The sequence below is a fragment of the Rattus rattus genome, chromosome 9 (genome assembly GCF_011064425.1).
Source record: "Rattus rattus isolate New Zealand chromosome 9, Rrattus_CSIRO_v1, whole genome shotgun sequence".
Taxonomy (NCBI): Eukaryota; Metazoa; Chordata; class Mammalia; order Rodentia; family Muridae; genus Rattus; species Rattus rattus.
Window position 1 is genome coordinate 11,763,020 of NC_046162.1, and position 18,236 is coordinate 11,781,255.

Below are 18,236 nucleotides of genomic sequence, written 5' to 3' on the forward strand. Positions count from 1 at the left end.
CAGAGGAGACATCTACAGTTAACTTCTGAAAAAATGATAAATACATTGACCCACACTAAAGTAACTCAAATATCTTGTTAAAAACTGTAAGCACCCAGAGAGGCCACTTTGATTACAAAATCCATAAAAGGCCCAGCATATGAACACCAGAAATGATGAGTGTCTTGAGGAGAGGGGAGGTGTCTGTCCCCACCCCACTCTTATTTGAGGTGCTATCTGGAAGAAATCAGTGGTTCAGTGCAGACCTGGGAAAGTCTCTGTTTAGTAGGGAATGTGGCACCACCTCTGACTGAAGCTCACCAACCATGCTGCATCCCCAGGCTGCTGCACCCCAGGTTTCTAGGGTTCCCTACCTTATCCTTATATACTTTGGCCACTTGGGCGTTTCCTGTTGGACCAAGAACAAGGTGCTTGCCTTTAGTCCAAGACAAAGAGCCTTGGCAGAAGTTTCTTGTCTAGAGTCTCAATTCAATAGGATTCCTCTCAGCTACCAGCCCAGTTTATCCCAGGGCGAGTCCCTAAAGCTAATGCACTGCTGTCTTTCCTGACGTATGGGGCATGAGGGTACTCTAGCTTTTCCTTCAGCACTCAGATCCTCTTCCTACAGGATATTCAATGGCTACACAGAAAAGACCATTCTGAGAGCCATTCTCTTGTGAGAATGCATATGACTGAGTTAGTGACAGTCCTTGACTCTAGAATCTGTTTGCTCCTTTTGGTATTCATAGCCCTCTTCCCAAAACACGTGTGCCTTGGAGCTCCCATCCCAGCTGGGAAGGCAAACTCCTCCCAAGGCTTCAGCAGAACACCCAAATCCCAGAGCAGCCCTGTGACAGAGCCCAGGGTCCCCAGGATGGTCACTGATACTCTGAGCCAGCAAACACATGGCCCAGAGAAGCCAGGCTCCTGTGGTCTCAGATGCTGGCCCTATTCACCTTATCTTGTAGAGTTTTCTGCTAAGCAAAGGAATGGCAGGAGCCGCAAAGAGAAGTGTAGCTAATATGCAGGTGCATGCGCACTCTGGATCTCCAGGGAACCATTTGGGTACCTTCCCAGCTGGCTCACCTGACACCTATAGAGGTAATCAATGACTAATTTGGAGGGAACTCCCAGCCAGCCAGCCCTGGAACATATACGAGTGGTAAACTATTTGTGCCATCTAAAGGTGAAACCTGGTGGTTAAGTTGGAGAGCACAGAGTGCAAGCTGAGGGTTTAGCTCATTGTCACCAATGGCAGTGTCTACTCTGGTCTTGGCAGCCTCTGTCACTGTTGTTACTGCAGATGCTTCTTCCCTTTCTGCCTTTGCCTGCTTCTGAAGTGCTTCCCCAGGCACCTGCTGCATATGCTTCAGTTCCAACAACAGGTGTGCCAACCCATGACAACGGTGTGCCAAGCCGTGACAATGGTGTGCCAAGCCGTGACAACAGTGTGCCAACCGTGCAGGTAGACCACACATAAGGGATGAGGCTATAGTACAGCCTCATCTAACATTCCTGCACCAACTGGTGCTAGACCTAAGAACAAGTACTAGACACAGCAAGGCGCCCTCGCTGTCACTCTATAGCTAGAATAACAGACAAAGCTATGTTTGTTACTCTAGCTATAGAGGCCATGAGCCTGAGGCCTGGAGATGCAGATAACTCAACCTGGGACACCTAGGACTTGAGGTGCTGCAGATGCCAGGTGTAGAATGTAGCATGTAAACAACACAAGAAACAGCATGCTCTGAGAGACTTCACATGAAGTCACAAGTGCCCCATGACTGCTGTCCCTGTGACAGCACAGGTCTCTATATATGACACTCTGTCATTGGGTGGCAGGGAACACCTGCAGGTAATGAAGTACATCCCCAATTTCAACCCATATTCAGTTTGCACACATTAAGAGACTACCGTATGAGTGGCTATCCTTGGGCATGTGTGGTAGTTTGAATGAGAATGGCCCCCACTGCCTTGTATTTTTGAATGCTTAGTTCCCAGGTGTGGTCTTGTTGGAGGTGTGCACTGTGCTTCAAAGCTCAGAACAGGTCTGGCCTCACTCTTTCTGTCTCCAACTGGCAGATAAGACGTAAGCTCTCAGCTCCTGCCCCAGCGCCATGCCTGCCTGCCACCTTGCTCCCCACTACGATGTTCATGGACCAACATCTGAAACTGTAAGCAAGCCTCCAATTAGTCTTCTTTTATAAGCTGTCTTGGTCATTCTTTCTCTTCACAGTGATGTAGAAGTGACTAAAAGAGCATGTATTGTCTGAAAGGAACTATTAGTTCTGCACTAGAATCCCAGAGAGGGCTAGTCTCCAGCAGGAGCCATATGACGGTAATGCACACAGGCATTTCAATTAGACATTTATCTGCCTATTCTGATCTGTGTTAAATTTAACCCTAAATTATAGCCCTTCAGAATAATTCTGTCTTCCCCTCTGCTTCTCTCCAATTTTGGTTTGGGTTTGTGAGAGGTCTGCTGGTAAAAATGAAGCAATACCAGTAACTTATCTACCAATTACAGGAAGTAAAAAGTAGGGTAAAAAAGACCAAGAAATTTAAAACAAGTTCGATGAACCACAACCGAGCCAAGCAGGAAACAACAGGAGACCGCTCTCACTCACAGGGAAAGGAGGCAACTTGTACAGGACTACGTTTGAACAAGACACAAACGGCGGTTACCTTGCCAGCTAGTCTAGGATTTCCACCTACAGGCATGGAAAGGCAGGGCTTTGATCTCACACCCACAGAGAAACCAGCCTCTCATGGGCCAGCTCCTTCAGCTCAGCCACTCATGCGTCCAGTAGGTGTCTGCCACAGTGGAGGCTGGACCTCCGGCCCAAGAGGAGACCATGGGGAGAAAGGACAGACCTGAGAGCCATCTGAGAGGGGGCCAGTTACCATCTGTTCTGTGCTTTTGCTTAAGCTGCAAACCACAGCCTGTCTGTCGCGTCCTACTTGTGGTCAGCTACTGTAGTTCTGTAGGCATCAACATGGATAAAACCAGGGACAATCTGTGTTATTTCTTACAACGGCCTGCAAATCTACAACTACCTCAGTAAAAAACTGCTTTAGAAGTCTGCGCACTAGCAGATGAAGTAACAAAGAAGATGGGTATAAGCACACGGCTGCCGAGTGCTCAGTCATAATGGGGCATTTACACTGGCTTCTTCAGAGTTCAAGGGGCCTCATGGAGAAGGATGGAAAATGCAAGAGCTGGAGGATGGAGCTGAGGAAAACTGTGGCCGGCGCGTGACAGGGCTACTGCACTCATGAGCTCAGAACTGCTGTGAGGATGTGCATGAGACCTGACCCACCAATGCTGTGCCATGGAGTCAGGGGACTCCCAAAGTCCCACCCCTCCTGATGACAAATTGACAGTTAACAGCAGTTGGAAGGAGAGGCGCAGGCTCTGCTCTGTCCTCTGTGAGGACTTACTGGCAGTAGTAGTTTCTGGGAAAGGGAGAAACATTTAGTGGTGTAGCTACTGGTAAGGTGCCCATGCTCTTGTGGGAAAACTGCTAATTAAAGATGAAGTTCACCATGACTGGATAGCCCCTGGGCTCAGAGCATTATGGAAGACTCCCTTCATTAATGGGTCTTCTCTAACCTTGTCTGGGAAATTCAAAACCCTCTCTCTGAGGAATGTTAGATAACCTTAGCTTGGTTACAGGATCAATTTCCTTTCTCCTGACAATACCTGTCCAGCCAGAACCTGGGATTCCTGCAATGCTTCCCCATGCTAACAAGGCTCGCCAGGCACCCCTTGTCTATTTTGGATGTCCTTACCCTCAGTCCCAAAAACCTTTATAAACCTTCAGTCACCCTAAGTAGAGTTGATCTCCCCTGAGAGCTGGTCCCAGTGTGGCCATTCATTGCATGTACTCACGGGGCTTCCATTCCCCACCCTACCATTTCTTCTCCCTCTGCCCTGTGGATTGTATGGCCAATGATTCTTGAGGGTGGGAGACCCACATGCCCCTGTATAGAACTCTACTGAAATTCTAGGAAAAATGAAAAAGGAAACAAAATGAAAATGAAACACTAGGAAAAATGAAAAAGGAAACAAAAGCAGAAGGGGAACTACTTGGGAAAGTGAAGCAGATCATCAGGAGTGAGGTGGGGTTGGATATGATAAAATATTTCATATGCATGCATGAAAATGTCATAAGGAATCTGCTACGTATATATGCCAAGAAGAAACACAAAATTAAAAAAGAAAGTGGGTATAGACATATAATATATTATTTAGCCTTTAAAATTTAAAGAAATTTGGCAATAGCAGAATGGGTAAACCTTGAGGACACCATTCTACATGTAGTAAACCAATAACATAAAAGAAACACTACCTGACATGATCTACTTCCTTACATGGGATATCTAAAATCATAGAAGCAGAGGGCAGGACAGTGCTGGCGAGGACAGGGAGGCAGGAAGGGTTCAGGAGGAATGCAATTTCAGTTTTGCTGGTGGCTCTGGGGCACACGGAGAGCATGCAGGCCTGCACAATGAAGGAGCTTAGGAGATCTGTGAGACACTGGCTGGCCTGCTGGCAACAATAAAGCATTAAACACGCAGTCAGGAGCTGAGACAGTGAGGAACATGTTTGCCATGCAGGCACAAGGACTTAAATTGGAGTCCCCAGTAGTACATTAGAAATAAGCATCATGGTGTGTATCTGTATTACCAGAGTTGGGAAGGCATAGGCATAGAAAGATCTTCCTTAAGAGTCTTTCAGCCAGGGTTGGGGATTTGGCTCAGTGGTAGAGCGCTTGCCTAGCAAGTGCAAGGCCCTGGGTTGGTCCCCAGCTCGGAAAAAAAAAAAAAAAAGAGTCTTTCAGCCAATCTAGCTGAATCGGTGAACTCTAGGTTCAGTCAGAGACTTGTCTCTAAGAAAACCAAGTACAAAGCAGTTGAGGAAGACATATGGCATCAGCCTCTGGCCTTAACATGCATGTGCATATATATGCATGTATATTTGAATGTGTGCTTGCCTCTCTCTCTCTCTCTCTCTCTCTCTCTCTCTCTCTCTCTCTCTCTCTCTCTCTCTCTCTCTCACACACACACACACACACACACACACACACACACACACACACACACACACAGGTTACATGTTCTTGCCACCTGTGAAAACCAGTTTCCCAAAGAGCTCTGGTCTCAAACCTCCCAACCCCAAGTGTGACTTCAGCGCTGCCCATGGAAGACATTCTAGAAGAGCCTGGCAACTACACTGGGGCTTGGAAATGGTGTCAAACGAGAGTTCAAAGAACCACAGACATTTTAAACTGTTATTAATATAAATGAAGTGTCAATTATCAGCAGGTGAGGTGGGGACAAAGGCAAAATAAACAACAAACGCATGTCTCCTGAGGGTGCCTCTAAGAGGCTTCCTGCAGAAATGTGCAGAATCGGTCAGATTGCCTCCGAAGCTCTGCTCCTAAGAAACCTCCAGACGTCAGTGCTGGCGCCTTAGAAGATTTCTCCTGGCCATGTGAAGAGCACACCAAGTGGGCCAGGGTCAGGCTGCAATCTGCTGGGCACTTGCCTAGCACTTGGGATCTGTTTCCTCTCTATGCGTACTGACCACCCCTGCAACCTGCTTACTTTCCTCCATTTCCTAGTGGGATGAAACAACTTGTCCTAGGCTCTCAGCTAGTAGGGGCTAGACCACCTACTGGGTTCTGCTGCCTGTGCTGCATCTGTTTAGTAAAAGCTACTTCAGAAGGTACATAATGGTCTAGAGAGACGGCTCAGCTATTAAGGAGCAGGGTTCGGTCCCCAGCACTTACGGTGGGTGGGTACAGCGACATGCACCTCCATCTCTGTGGGATTCAGCACCCTCTTCTGGCCTCCACAGGCTCCTGCACACACACACATGTGCATACACAAAAGCCTTCCATCTGCAGGCTCCCACTGCACTCGTGCATGCAGGTATGACAACACAGGTTCTACCGTGCCCCACATATTCGCGTGGCCTTCCTGCCAGAGCACGGGTAATAAAGATTGGACCTCAGAAGCAGCACTGATGCTTCCTGCTTCTCTCAGATGCTTATAGGCCCTCACGTCACAGCCTATGCAATTGCAGACATGACAGGAACTCAATGGGATGAGATCCCTGAGGAGCCGTGGCGTGAGGGCCTTTCCAACAGTGGGTGTGGTAAGGACACAGGTGAGTTGGGCGAAAAGAGCAAGTTGGGAAAATTCCAAGGCAACATGGGGCTCAGGACACCTGAGCAGAATAGAAGGAGGGATGGCATCCACGTAGTAGGATGAGCAGAAGAGACTCCAGGAAGTCAGTCCTGGCCCCAGGTGTGCACCTCTAACCTGGGCAGACCCTACATGGCTAGATATGATGGTTCATAATATTTAGTAATTAACCTGAAAGCCAACAACTTCCACTTCTATGGAAACATATGATGACTTGAGAATATGGCATCCACACTCCCCAGAATGACTTCAGGCTGGGTGGGACAGCAGCTGTGCACAAGGAAAAGCTGTCCAGATTGCTGTGTTAGCACACCCTACTGTTCTCACACTGGACTAGTGACAGTCACTGACGGTCACTACCCAACCTCCTTGGACATATATGCCTTAGACGGGTTGTTCTCTCAGCTCTCATTCTGTCTCAGAAACAGTGTCATATATATATATATATATATATATATATATATATATATATATATATATATATATATATATATACACACACACATATATAACATCTAAAGACCAAGAGTTATACAATCCATTCAGCAATACCTGATTAATCGAATCTACGTTTATCCTGACTCCAGATCTCCCCAGGTGCACATCTAAGGACTCTGGCTAGGTTCCATGTATCCCGGAGCACCTTACACATCTTCACTAATGTATAATAAAAATGTTGTAGTATTCTTGTTTGTTTTCTTTTTCCTTCAGAGAACTAGGAATTAGCAAAGCAAGTACAGCTTCTTATCAAATGGAGACGCGGTCGCAGAGTGACTCACAGAACTTCTGGGAGCATCCTGTGCAGGCTTCGTATATGTCTCAGACAGATCGCCATTCAGAATGACTTCAGCCAGAGAGTTCACCAGCGGGGCATGATGTATAATGAGGAAGACCTAGTGAAACGGGGAAATGGGAGATGCGTTGAGAAGCTCAGTCCTCCAGTCTCCTCTTCCCCAACCCAAAATTCCCATCCCATCAAGGAAAAAGCTGCCCTCAACTCTGGAGGGCTTCTTCTCCACCCTGCTGCCTGTTTGGCTAGCTGTTCTTCCTTGGGAGTGCATCTAGATCATCGCTGCTCCAGTGGGAATGGATGGCCCAGCCAGCACTACACGGACAAGGACTGGGGAGGGAGTGTGCGACGCCAAGATTCCACCACTGGAACTGTCCCAAACCCTGCTATGGATTCTACCATGCTGGGGTCACAGCAGTGTAGCAGGTGGAAGCCATTGCAGTCAGAGGTAGGTCCAGTCAGGCTGGGATGTAGAGCAGAAAGCTCCAGTTGTCACCCACCTTCCTGCCTTATGTTCAGAAGAGTTGCTTTAGGAATCAGGGTGTTCAAATGTGTTTTAAAAGGTAAAGGTGGGCCAGTGAGACAGCTCAGCATGCCTGACAACCTGAGTTCAATACCCACAACCCACAGTAGGTGAGAACTGACTATACAAAGTTGTCCTCTGATCTCCACATGCGCTAACTCCTACTCCAAGCTCATGCACACTAATAATACGATTTAGAAATGTAAAGGCTATGGATGCCAATAGACACAGTATGGTGTGTGTATACCCACCATATACCTGGGTCCCTGGCAGGTGTATACATGCTAGCAGACAGATTTCTACTTAGGGACTGACCGACCCCTGTCCATGGACAGATCACCGCCTATGAACAACTGATCGCTCGCTGCCTGTAGTTGGGTTCCTGTCTGTGGAGGGATCTCTGTGGGCAGACATTTGCTGTAAATTAGAGCCCTGCCTACGTGCTGCCCTTGCCTGTGGACTCTGTAGATAAAGGAATCCCTGTAAGTGGAGCATATGTGAGCATACAGTGCTCATCCCCGCAAGTGGAGCATAGGTGAGCATACAGTGCTCATCCTCCTGGGTCTGAGCCAGGAGTGCGGGGAGGGTGCCTACAGGAGAGATGTGACAGTGTGCCTAGGGCAGAGCATCTCACCATGCTCTTGAGATGAGAGGCAGCTTACTTTTAGGGGATGCCATCACCTTCGCACTAAATGGGTGCCACTGATGAGTTTCCATAGAAGCTCTCTCCGCTGAAGATACCTGTAAGCTCGCACCAACGCTATACAGATGGAGACGCTTTTAAGGGCACAAGCTAGACTGTTATGTTCTCACGCACTTAGGCTACATTATAACTAAACTAATGACAGTGTGACTGAAGAAGGCCTCAAGACTTGCCCTCCCACTTCTCTCTCGGATCCTATGTAGTCCTAACTGACCTGGAACTCACTATGTAGACCAGCTGGCCAGGAATTCACAAAACTTGCCTGCACCAGCCTCATGAGTACTGGAATTAAAGACAGGAGCACAATGGCCAGCTAGGGCTCAATACTTTTACCTGAATTTTTGCTTTACACGTATTTATTTAACTTCGTGTGCATATATGTGGGCATATGAGGACTACTGTAAGCATGTGGACCTCGGAGAACAGACAGAGGCAGGAGCTTCTTAACTTCTACCACGTAGGTTCTGGGTGTCAAACTTGGTTCATCAGACTTGTCCTCAAGACCTTTACCTGCTGAGACATTTTGCTAGCCCAAGATTTTTAATTTAGAAGAGCTCTTCGTAAGGGTTGCGGAAAACTAAGGAACAACGAAGTAAAGTCATGTGGTTTGAGATATACTGAGAAATGAGGTGCTTGGGCTACCAGTCCTTCTCTAGAGAAGAGGCTAAAAGGGAAGCCGCAGGAGCTGGTGACCACACTCCTCAGAGGAAAGCCTGCCTGAGTGCCGCTCCAACAGCTGAGGGGTCACGACAATGAGATTCTTGGTTGGACTCCTGTAGCTTAGCTGAGAAGCTGACCTGCTTAGGTCCTACTGGACTCCTGGAATTGCCAGCAGACAATGCTGTCAGGTGTGTAACAAGTCTGTAATGGGCACACAGGGCTGCCAGGGGAAGCGTCCTGTGCTGAGGTAGTAGAGGGGCCTGAGAAAGAGCAGGCTTCAGACAGAGCTCTGAGCAAACAGAGTCCCAAGAACAAGGCTCCAGGATGTAAGAAGTGGTCAGGCTACGTCTGGATCTAATCAATGTCCCCACTGTGGGAAGATGGTAACTAAACCTCTTCTTGGGCCAGCAGGAGCCAACATTACCCCAAACTTGAAATAGCAGGGGATCCAAGTAGAAGGGAATCTCACTAAAAGGAGGCAACCCTGCTCCACGGCAAGCATGGAAACAGAGCTGTGAGCAATCATCTGGCTACTTGACAGCAGGGTGAAGTGGCCCCTGAATCTGGACTGCTAGTAATAAAAATATTTCTAAATATTTCTCAGTTATGTAACTGGGTCACCATGGAGTTTTTCCCATTCTTATAAATATTACATAGTTACAAGACATGAAGGAGGAAACAGTTGTTTAAGGAGAGAGGCAAGCAACTGACTTGGGATTCAAATCTCAGGCTGCGGCTTCTCTAACATCCCTTAGAGGGTGATCTAGAACCAGATCCACCACAGCCCCACTGCATACAGCCCTGGCAAGGCTGTGTGCTACACCACAGATCTGAGTGTGCAGTTCTCCAGCATGTGGAATGCATTTCTCTCATTTCTAAGCATTGTGAACAAAGGTCACACAAGCCTACATCTCCAGAGACGGAGGGCAGCAACAGGAGCCAGCTGTCAGGCAGTGTCACCTGGAAATCACTGCCTTTAGTCTGCACCTTCTCCCTAGACTAAACCTCCTTGGTGTATGGAGAATAGCAGTTTCCCTTGTGTTGGGACTTTATTTATGGACAGGGGCTCCAGAACTAGATAAGCACTTGGATACAGTGCAGGATGCATTTGTGTAGGAGACACAGAGCAGGACACACGTACCTGGGAGAGAAGATAGAGGGACACAGGCAGGCTGATTTTCGGCCGTTCTCCTCCCTAGTGAAGGACAGAAGAAACAGGTGGCTCTGGTTACAAAAGGCAAACAGAGCATGGAAGACCACAAGTCCTCAGTTGAGACAAGAAGTGAATCCCCTTCCCTACTGGGCTACTCAAAAGCCCGCCCTGAGCCCAGCCTTCCCCTAAGAACCCTGCACCACAGTCCTGTGTTGGCAGCTGCTCCAATGGATGTCCTTACTTCCAAAGTTATAGCAATACTCATTGCCCAGAGGATAGGCCCTCGGCCTCTTTTCAAGAAGAGGCCTTCATTAAATGGGGAAGGTAGGACTTGGGGCCCTCTGGCATAGAAAACAAAACAAAACAAAACAAACTGTGGCTTGCCCTCAGCTTCAAAATGGCCCATGTGAGACCAGTCCTGTGACGGAGGGACATTTAGGCCTTGGTTTTGTGCCTTGTCCAATCCTAGGTCTCAGTGATGCTGAGTGTGGGCTGCCCTGGTGTGCCCTTTTGCTGTATTTACTGACTAGTTGAAAGAATGCTATGTTCTAGGTCCAAAAAGAAGACGCTATGCTTTTGGGACTCATCTAATGAGGTGCATTGCTGGGAGACAACTTCTGCTGGATATATTTGTGTTCCCTTGCCCTGTCTTCTTCTCACCTTAACTCTGAAAGGACAACCAAGACCTCTCTCCTGAAGCAGCTTTTCTCCTAGGGATCCCAGAACCAACCACTCATGGCATCACTTAGTGACAGGTTACTCATGCAGATGACCTGTTTTAACCTAAGCCAGCTCAACCAGGTGAGCTCCCTGAAGTAAGATGGTATCCCAGGAAGTCACCATCCCTACCGCATGGAGGACTCAGGGTGACCACTTGTATCAAGTCAGGAGCCCTTCCCCTGGGCATGCTCCAGCACCTCCTGTTCATCTCATACGGAAGTTCTGACGCTGACTGGGTTCTCTGAGAATCAGCTCTAGTGAGCACCAGAGAAGCTATGGGGAGAGCAGCATCCATAGAAGTGTGCACGGCGCACAGAGGCTGAGTTCTAGGGTCTCCTGCTTCCCTCTGACACCAGGAATGTTACATTTCTTGGTCACCTTCTCATCAAGAACAGAAGGTCAGTGAGCTTTGAAAGGTCTTCCCTAGGGCGTGAGGCTCTGTTACCTCCACCCTCACTCCCAGAGGACGCTCCAGCCAAGGGCAGCTGCAGACTCACCTTGTCGGGATTCTCCAGGGAGTGGACGTAGAGAGGCAGGAAGAGCCTGTTGAGCAGGTGGTCTGTGAGCACGTCGTTGAGGAACTCACAGTTGATGATCAGGATGTCATTGAGGTAGTGCAGGTGGTCCAGGTGCTCAGCCACCAGGTCACTCAGCTTCCCCCGATTCCGGTGCCTGCGAGAGAGACGTTCTCAGTCCAGAGGCCCAGGCTTGGGGCCTTCAGCATAAACATAAGACACATGTAGAGACGCATTCACTCTAGCATCTAAGCTTGTCAATTAGGTGAGCTGGTTATCCACACTGCCCCTGACAGGAGAAAAAGAATAATACACAGAATCACTGAAAAAAAAATCTTAGAACTCTTGGGGCTCTTTCCCCCGATGGCCTTGGCACAGGTACCCTACAAATGCAGCTGCAAATAAGTCAGGATAAGCTAAGCAAAGAAAAACAGTGAAGCCTTTGTGAGAAGCTATTGCACAGTGGCAGTCTAGTCACTGGCCAACTGCTAAGAATCCCCAGCTCCCATTGAGCAGTACTAACAGAGGGAGCCAGAAGTCCCAGCAAGCCAAGTACTCCAGAGGTAAGGAGTCATGAAGAACGGAGGCCTTCTCCAAGCTCTGCCTACCAAGTGGCAGGGAAACAACAAAGACACGTTCTTCCTCAAGTCCCTGCTGGAGGAGGCGATAGGACCTTGCAGCAAGCAACAGCCATGCTGCCTGTTCCCAGGGTGCAGTCGAAGGGCAGAGTCAAAGCAGCCAGAAGCACTTCCGCTACCTCGAAGGCACAAAGTGGGCAAAGAGCAATCAGCTGGGGCGTGGGCACTGCACTTGCACCAGGATTACTACTACCCAAGTTACAGATGGTCATTCAGAAGACAGGGACTGGGGAAAGACAGCAAAGAAAGTGTTCCCATGCAGCCCACGCTAATGCACACCCGCTACAGACATTTGGGACCTACTACCTGACAGCTGGGTTTTCATGTTTTACTCTCCGCCCTAGACAATCTAAAATGTGTTTAAGATCTTCTAGAAGTAATGTGTATCAGACAAGTAATAGGTTCAGGGTTGCTTTTCCCTAATCTGGTGCAGTCACCCCACACTCGTTATTCCATACCTTTACAAGATACCAATCAGAAGTCCGTACAGCGAAGCCCAAATATAGCAAGAATCTATGAACCCACCTTACCAGAGACCTAGAACACATACACACACAGACACACACACACACAGACACACACAGAGACACACACACAGACAGACACAAACAGAAAGAAAGAAAGAAAGACAGACAGACACACACACAGACACAGAGACACACACACACACACACACACACACACACACACACACACACACACACACACAGACACACAGACACACACACACACACACACACACACACACACACACACAGACACACACACACACACACACACACACACACACATACACACACACACACACACACACACAGACAGAGACACACACACAGACACACATACACACACTCACACACACAGACACAGACACACAGACACAGAGACACACACACAGACACACACACAGAGACACAGAGACACACACACAGACACACACACAGACACACACACACACACACACACACACACACAATGTTCCATACTGCTCCCTTAAGATACCATTAAAAATCAGCTTTAGTAGGTTTTTAATATACGTCACTTTTTAAAGCTTCCTTCAGAAAAGCTACCAAAGTGCTCTGGTGGGCTTAACAGCGTCTGTCATATCCAACCAGCTGCTTCGATTCAGAGAAGGAACTGTGTGTCTGATCCTGGGGACTAAGCCTCGAGCCTCGTGTGGGTTTGGCACATGTTCTACCACAGAGCTCCATCCCTAGCCCTCTTTTTTACTTTATTTTGAGACAGTCTTGCTAAGTTGCTGTTGGCCTGGATCCCGCTATGTAGCCAAGACAGGCCTTGGCTTTTGATCCTCTTGCATACATACACATCCTGAGGACCTGGGAAAACAGGCCTGAGCTAGCAGGCTGAGGAAGCCTTAATCACTGGACCTCCATGCAGACAGTCCCTCCTCCACCCTCTGTGGAACCTGCACTGCTCCCACTCTGCAGCTGAGTCTTTGTAGGTGCTGCTCATTGGACTCCCCTCACCACAGAACCCCGCCCCTCACTGTCCCCATATTATTTACTGGGCAACTAGGTTGACGTTATCATAGCTTGTCACTGCCGAGCTCCACAGAAGACTATGAGCTCACTTCCTTCCATGGAAGCCGTGATCTACGTGGTTCTTATTCTCCAGAAGGTCCAGTCAGCTCGACCCCACCATTTCCCTAGCCTGGCTTCTTTCCCAGGGCTGCCTAGCTCCCTTGTCCAGCAGACTCCTTCCATCGTCCTGACCCCATCACACTGTACTTCTTACAAGGTTCAGCAAAGCCTGTCTTTGGAGCCATGTTTTTCAGCTGATGGCAAAGTGATGCCAAGAGGCATTTTCAGTTGTCCTGACTTGGAAAGGGGTCAGTAGCCATGGAATACAAGGCCACGCAGGCTGTTCAACATTCTGAAAGGCGAAGACAGGACTAGAGCAACAAAGTACCCACTTCAGAAGGTCAACAGTGCCAAGACAGAAAAAGCCACTGTGGAACAAGTCCTCACTCTAAAGACACGGTCACCACCACCATTTTAAACCGTGTTTTAAAGTTTTTCTTGGGAAATGATTCACTAATAAATAAAACTCATTCATTTCGTGTTCATAGTTGAATGGGTTCCTTACATTTTCTCTTGGCATGCTAACAACTGAACTTAAGGCTTCAACAAGTGCTTTCTATGAAGCGCCACGTATGTCTGTCATATCAGTCTTATAACATTTTCCCTCATCCTGTACCCCAGCCCAAGAGACCACTAGTCAACTGTGTCCTTAGATTTGCTCCTCTGGGCACTTCAGTGACAGCCTGGGCTGTGAGATGCTCATGTCTGCCCCCTCCATCCAGGCAATGTTTTAGAGGTTTATCCGTATCAGAGCATGTGTCAGCACTGCAGACCAGTCACGGCTAAGTACTATTCTACTGCATGGACAGACCCCATTTGACCATTTTGTGTGGCGTGGAAAGAGAGTAGAGTATATGTGCAAGTGCTTGTGTGTGGTGCTTGTGTGTGGTATCCAGTTGCCTTTGGTGAAAGGCAGGGTATCTCAGTGGTGTGGAACTCACCAAGTAGTTAGCCGGCCAAAAGCTCCAGGGACCTGTCCTTTCTGTTAATGGACCCTGCACTTCCACGTAGCTTCCGGGGATTGAACTCAGGTCCTCAGGTTTGTGAGGCAAGTGCTTTAGCAAGGGAAGCAGGTGCCCAGCTCTGCGTTTTGGTGATGCAGACACACTTGCTTTCTCTCAGCAGCCTCACAGCCCCAGGTAGAGGAAGTGCTGACCCAGGGTCCATATGGAGGCACATGGGAAATCCCAACTCCCCACCATCCCTAACAGGCAAGCAGAGCCTTCAGCAGCCTGGAGTCCTGACTGCCTGTGTTCACACAAGTGCTGCTCTCCTCTCTCCTTTTCCTTGGTGGGAACACATCCTTACCATCCTGTTTGCCTCTGAAACAACTGGAACATTACTTACTCCTCATCTGTCTGTACACAGTTGTCAAGTTCAATCACGTGGCTCCCAATGAACCAGACCAAATTGGAGAAGTACGGGACAGCGGTTTTGTCTCTGATGTAGTGCAGCATGGCCTGATTATCCACTGAGAGGATGCACAAAAGAAGACATAGTAAGCCACCAAAATAACTCAAGGACAGTTTTAAAAAGCAAAACACCCAAACAAACCAAAAACCACTATGAAAAACCTTGCTACCCTCTGAGACTCTGTCTTGTCTGAAAATACTTGGAAATACGTATCTTAGTGATCAACAAAGGCGTGCTGGTCCTATTCTCTCAACTAACACACTTGGTTGCTATGGTTATAACTGAGGGAGGGAGGGAAAGAGGGAGGGACACTCAGTGCAATAGAGGCTATACACCAGCACAGGGCAGGCCTGACTACACTGACAACACAGCTCTCTCAAACCAAGTCTCCTGTGCTTACTTGTCAGGCAAGCTCAGAAAGAGGAAAACCAGAGGTTAATGACTTACATGACACTGGAATAAGGAACAGGAATCGGCATTGGAGGAAAGGCAAAAACAGACAACAGTTAACAGGGTTAGGAACTGGGAAGGTGAGACAGCGGCCCAGAGGGACAGAGTCTAGGCAGGAGGCATCTAAACCAAAAGACACAGTTAGAAGAGAGCGAGAGAAAACAGTGCAGGCAGTGGGACCAACCTGACCAAGGCCGCAAACTCAGAAGCCTGCCAGGTCAATGGCTACACAGTGAGCCAAGTTTGAAGGCTGGGAGAGCAAAGTAGGGTGTTGCAGCCCTAGTCCAGAAGGAGCAGTTGCTTCTCAGCCTTTGACCACTTAACTCCCCACGGGAGTGTGTGCTCAGAACACCCAAATGCACATCTTCAAGTCAGAAATGCACACTGTGCAAACATCTCTAAATTTTTAAATTTTAAAGCTATTATATATATATATATATACTTGTATATATAAATGTGTGTGTGTATAGACACACATTGTTTTAAAGACAAGGCATCTCCTCTATGTTCTGTATATTCTTTCCAAGACCATCTGAGTCAACTAGAATGTGTTTGAGGGATGGTTTGGGTTTACAGACTCTCAGTTTGCGACCTCTGGCTGGACCCAATTAGGCTCTGAGAAAAGCTCTTAAATTAGATTTAAGGTGACCTTCCCTGGCCCTCAAGTAATACCACCTTAACTCATGAAAGTCAAAGCCCTTGAATGGCCAAGAAACTAGAGGCCCAGCTTCACCATCGTTACCACAAGGAAATTAATCAGCCTTTAGGAATTGTCTTAAGAGGGCCAGTTCCAGCTTCAAAACCTTGCAGGCAGGCAGCCTATATGCCAGCATGGGCAGGCCCTGTGGAAAGACTCTACTGGACACAGTATGGAGCATTAAGTACATCTCAGAGGAGGAAAGAAGGACACATCTGTTAACACTGGCCTTGGTGGCTGGCTGGGAAGACATTACTGCCTCCTGCTGCTTGTGATGGGAAATGCTCTCGTGCATATTTAAAGATAAAATATAAAACAAGCAGCTCTAACAGTAAGTATATTTTATAAGCCAAAACACAAAAATTGAAAACTACAATTTTCAAGACAGTTTTGCTTTATCTAAACAGACTATAGCCACTCCAAATCACTCAAAGACTTCTTGGGATAGACTAAAATGGGGCAGCAGTAGGGAGCAATATTAGAGCACAAAGGTTTCTACAAGGAACAGTGATACGTCTGCAAGCCTTTGTCAGACAAGCAGCCATGGCTCGTACTAGGCAAGCTCTCCAGTAACTTGGGAACTGTGCTCGTGAGCTTGGGAGCCAGCCCTTGGCCTACCACCTGAGGCCCAAGTGCATGAGGAAACTCACCTTTGTAGACATTCAAGGTGATGGTTCTCACAGCAATTCGAACCATACTTTCAGGATGATTGAAAAACTTGATGGCTTCTGTGTACAGGGCAAAGTCATTGGTGTGCTAAAACAGAAAATGGTCCCCAAAGTTACAAATCCACAAGACAGACCTGCTCCCAAACCTTTCTGAAATGTGCCCGACTGTGATAAAACAAAAGAAAAGAAAACAAAGCAAAATAAGCCAGAAGTCACCGTGACAGGAGCTGAGGAAGGCACAGAATGTCTGAGCTGGCCTACATGTTTAGCAGTGGGAGTATTTCTGAACCCATTTCTTCATCTATAGAACTGGGGTACTAGCACACATTTTCTGGCCTCTAGGATGAAATGAGGTCATTTCTGGTCCAGTGCTCAGCCCCGCCTTTGGACCTACAGTGCACAGAGAACAGTGCGAGTTATTTATGTCAGACCTGCTTGAGTAAAGACCATGTTGGACAAAGTTCAGCATCTTTTGGCTGTTATACCATTCTCTATTTGAAAACACTGAGAGTGTAGTATTATCTGGGAGCCAGAGGTTCCTGGGAGTCTCCGGCTGTTAAAGGGGGACAAGAGAACCAATTAAATGGTTCAGAACAAGACCCACTGGTTAGCCTGAGAGAACAGAGTAGAAACGGCTTGCAGAGTACTTTGCTGCCCCCTTGTGGCCAATGTTTCTGTATCATTCAGGGATCCACTCTGTGAGTGACTGAGGAGAGGCATGAGGATAGAGGTCCTCTAGGCCAGCCCTTCCTGGAATGGAGCAGGGGACTCAAAATAACAACTCTATTATAAGGGCAATTATAAGGGTAGTTCCATTTTGAGGACTGGCAATCAAGTATGAATCTACAAAGTGGAAACTACTAACACCTGGTTCAGACACACTCATGCACATGCACATGCGCACGTGTGCGTGTGTACACACACACACACACACACACACACACACACACACACACACACACGGCTCCTAAGGATGGCCAGCTCTTCCAGATCTATGACTTCTGCCCTCCCACTGTGACTCGGAGGACCTAAGCAAAGAATACTCTGGCCCTCACTCTGGTCTGGGTTTCTTCCACAGCGAGAGCCTTTGGGTGAAAGCTGTTCCCTGGACATGTTTACCAAGCACCTACTATGTGCCCGGGACAGGATTCCATCATGTTAATTTCTCAAGTGCATCCATGTTTTTGGCTCTTGGCTACCATTTCCTTCTGAGAGACACTAATGACTCATGAAAATCAAGGTTCAGACTGTTGCCAAAGCAGTGAGAGTTGGATGGTTTTTGCCCAAACTCAGAAAAGTTTGGGACTGTGGTCTGAGTTCAAACACAAACTTTGAACATGTGGGACAACCACTCAGGTGATACCTGGTGTATGACAGCTAACTTCCAAGGCGGTCCTCCAACATGCTCACCTCCCGTGCCACACTCATGCTGGACCCGCCCACAGAGGCAGCTCATGCCTGTGTGACCAAAGAGTATGCTACAAGTGTGTGACATAAGGCATGGACAGCGGCA

At 47.9% G+C, this 18,236-nt stretch overlaps 1 protein-coding gene across 3 annotated transcripts in view; it reads right to left on the bottom strand.

The window, feature by feature from the left end:
• The window catches only part of Clec16a (C-type lectin domain containing 16A), a 191,114-nt gene that overhangs the window by 148,446 nt on the left and 24,432 nt on the right, over window positions 1–18,236 (bottom strand). For 2 of the 3 annotated variants that reach the window (XM_032913757.1, XM_032913755.1), the window contains exons 5-10: window positions 16,706–16,811; window positions 15,356–15,361; window positions 14,843–14,966; window positions 11,239–11,413; window positions 10,010–10,063; window positions 6,972–7,085 (exon numbers count right to left, since the gene is read on the bottom strand). In XM_032913757.1, the coding sequence (XP_032769648.1) occupies window positions 6,972–7,085; window positions 10,010–10,063; window positions 11,239–11,413; window positions 14,843–14,966; window positions 15,356–15,361; window positions 16,706–16,811 (579 nt within the window). The remainder of the gene's footprint in view (window positions 1–6,971; window positions 7,086–10,009; window positions 10,064–11,238; window positions 11,414–14,842; window positions 14,967–15,355; window positions 15,362–16,705; window positions 16,812–18,236) is intronic. The other variant, XM_032913756.1, reaches the window with a different exon arrangement.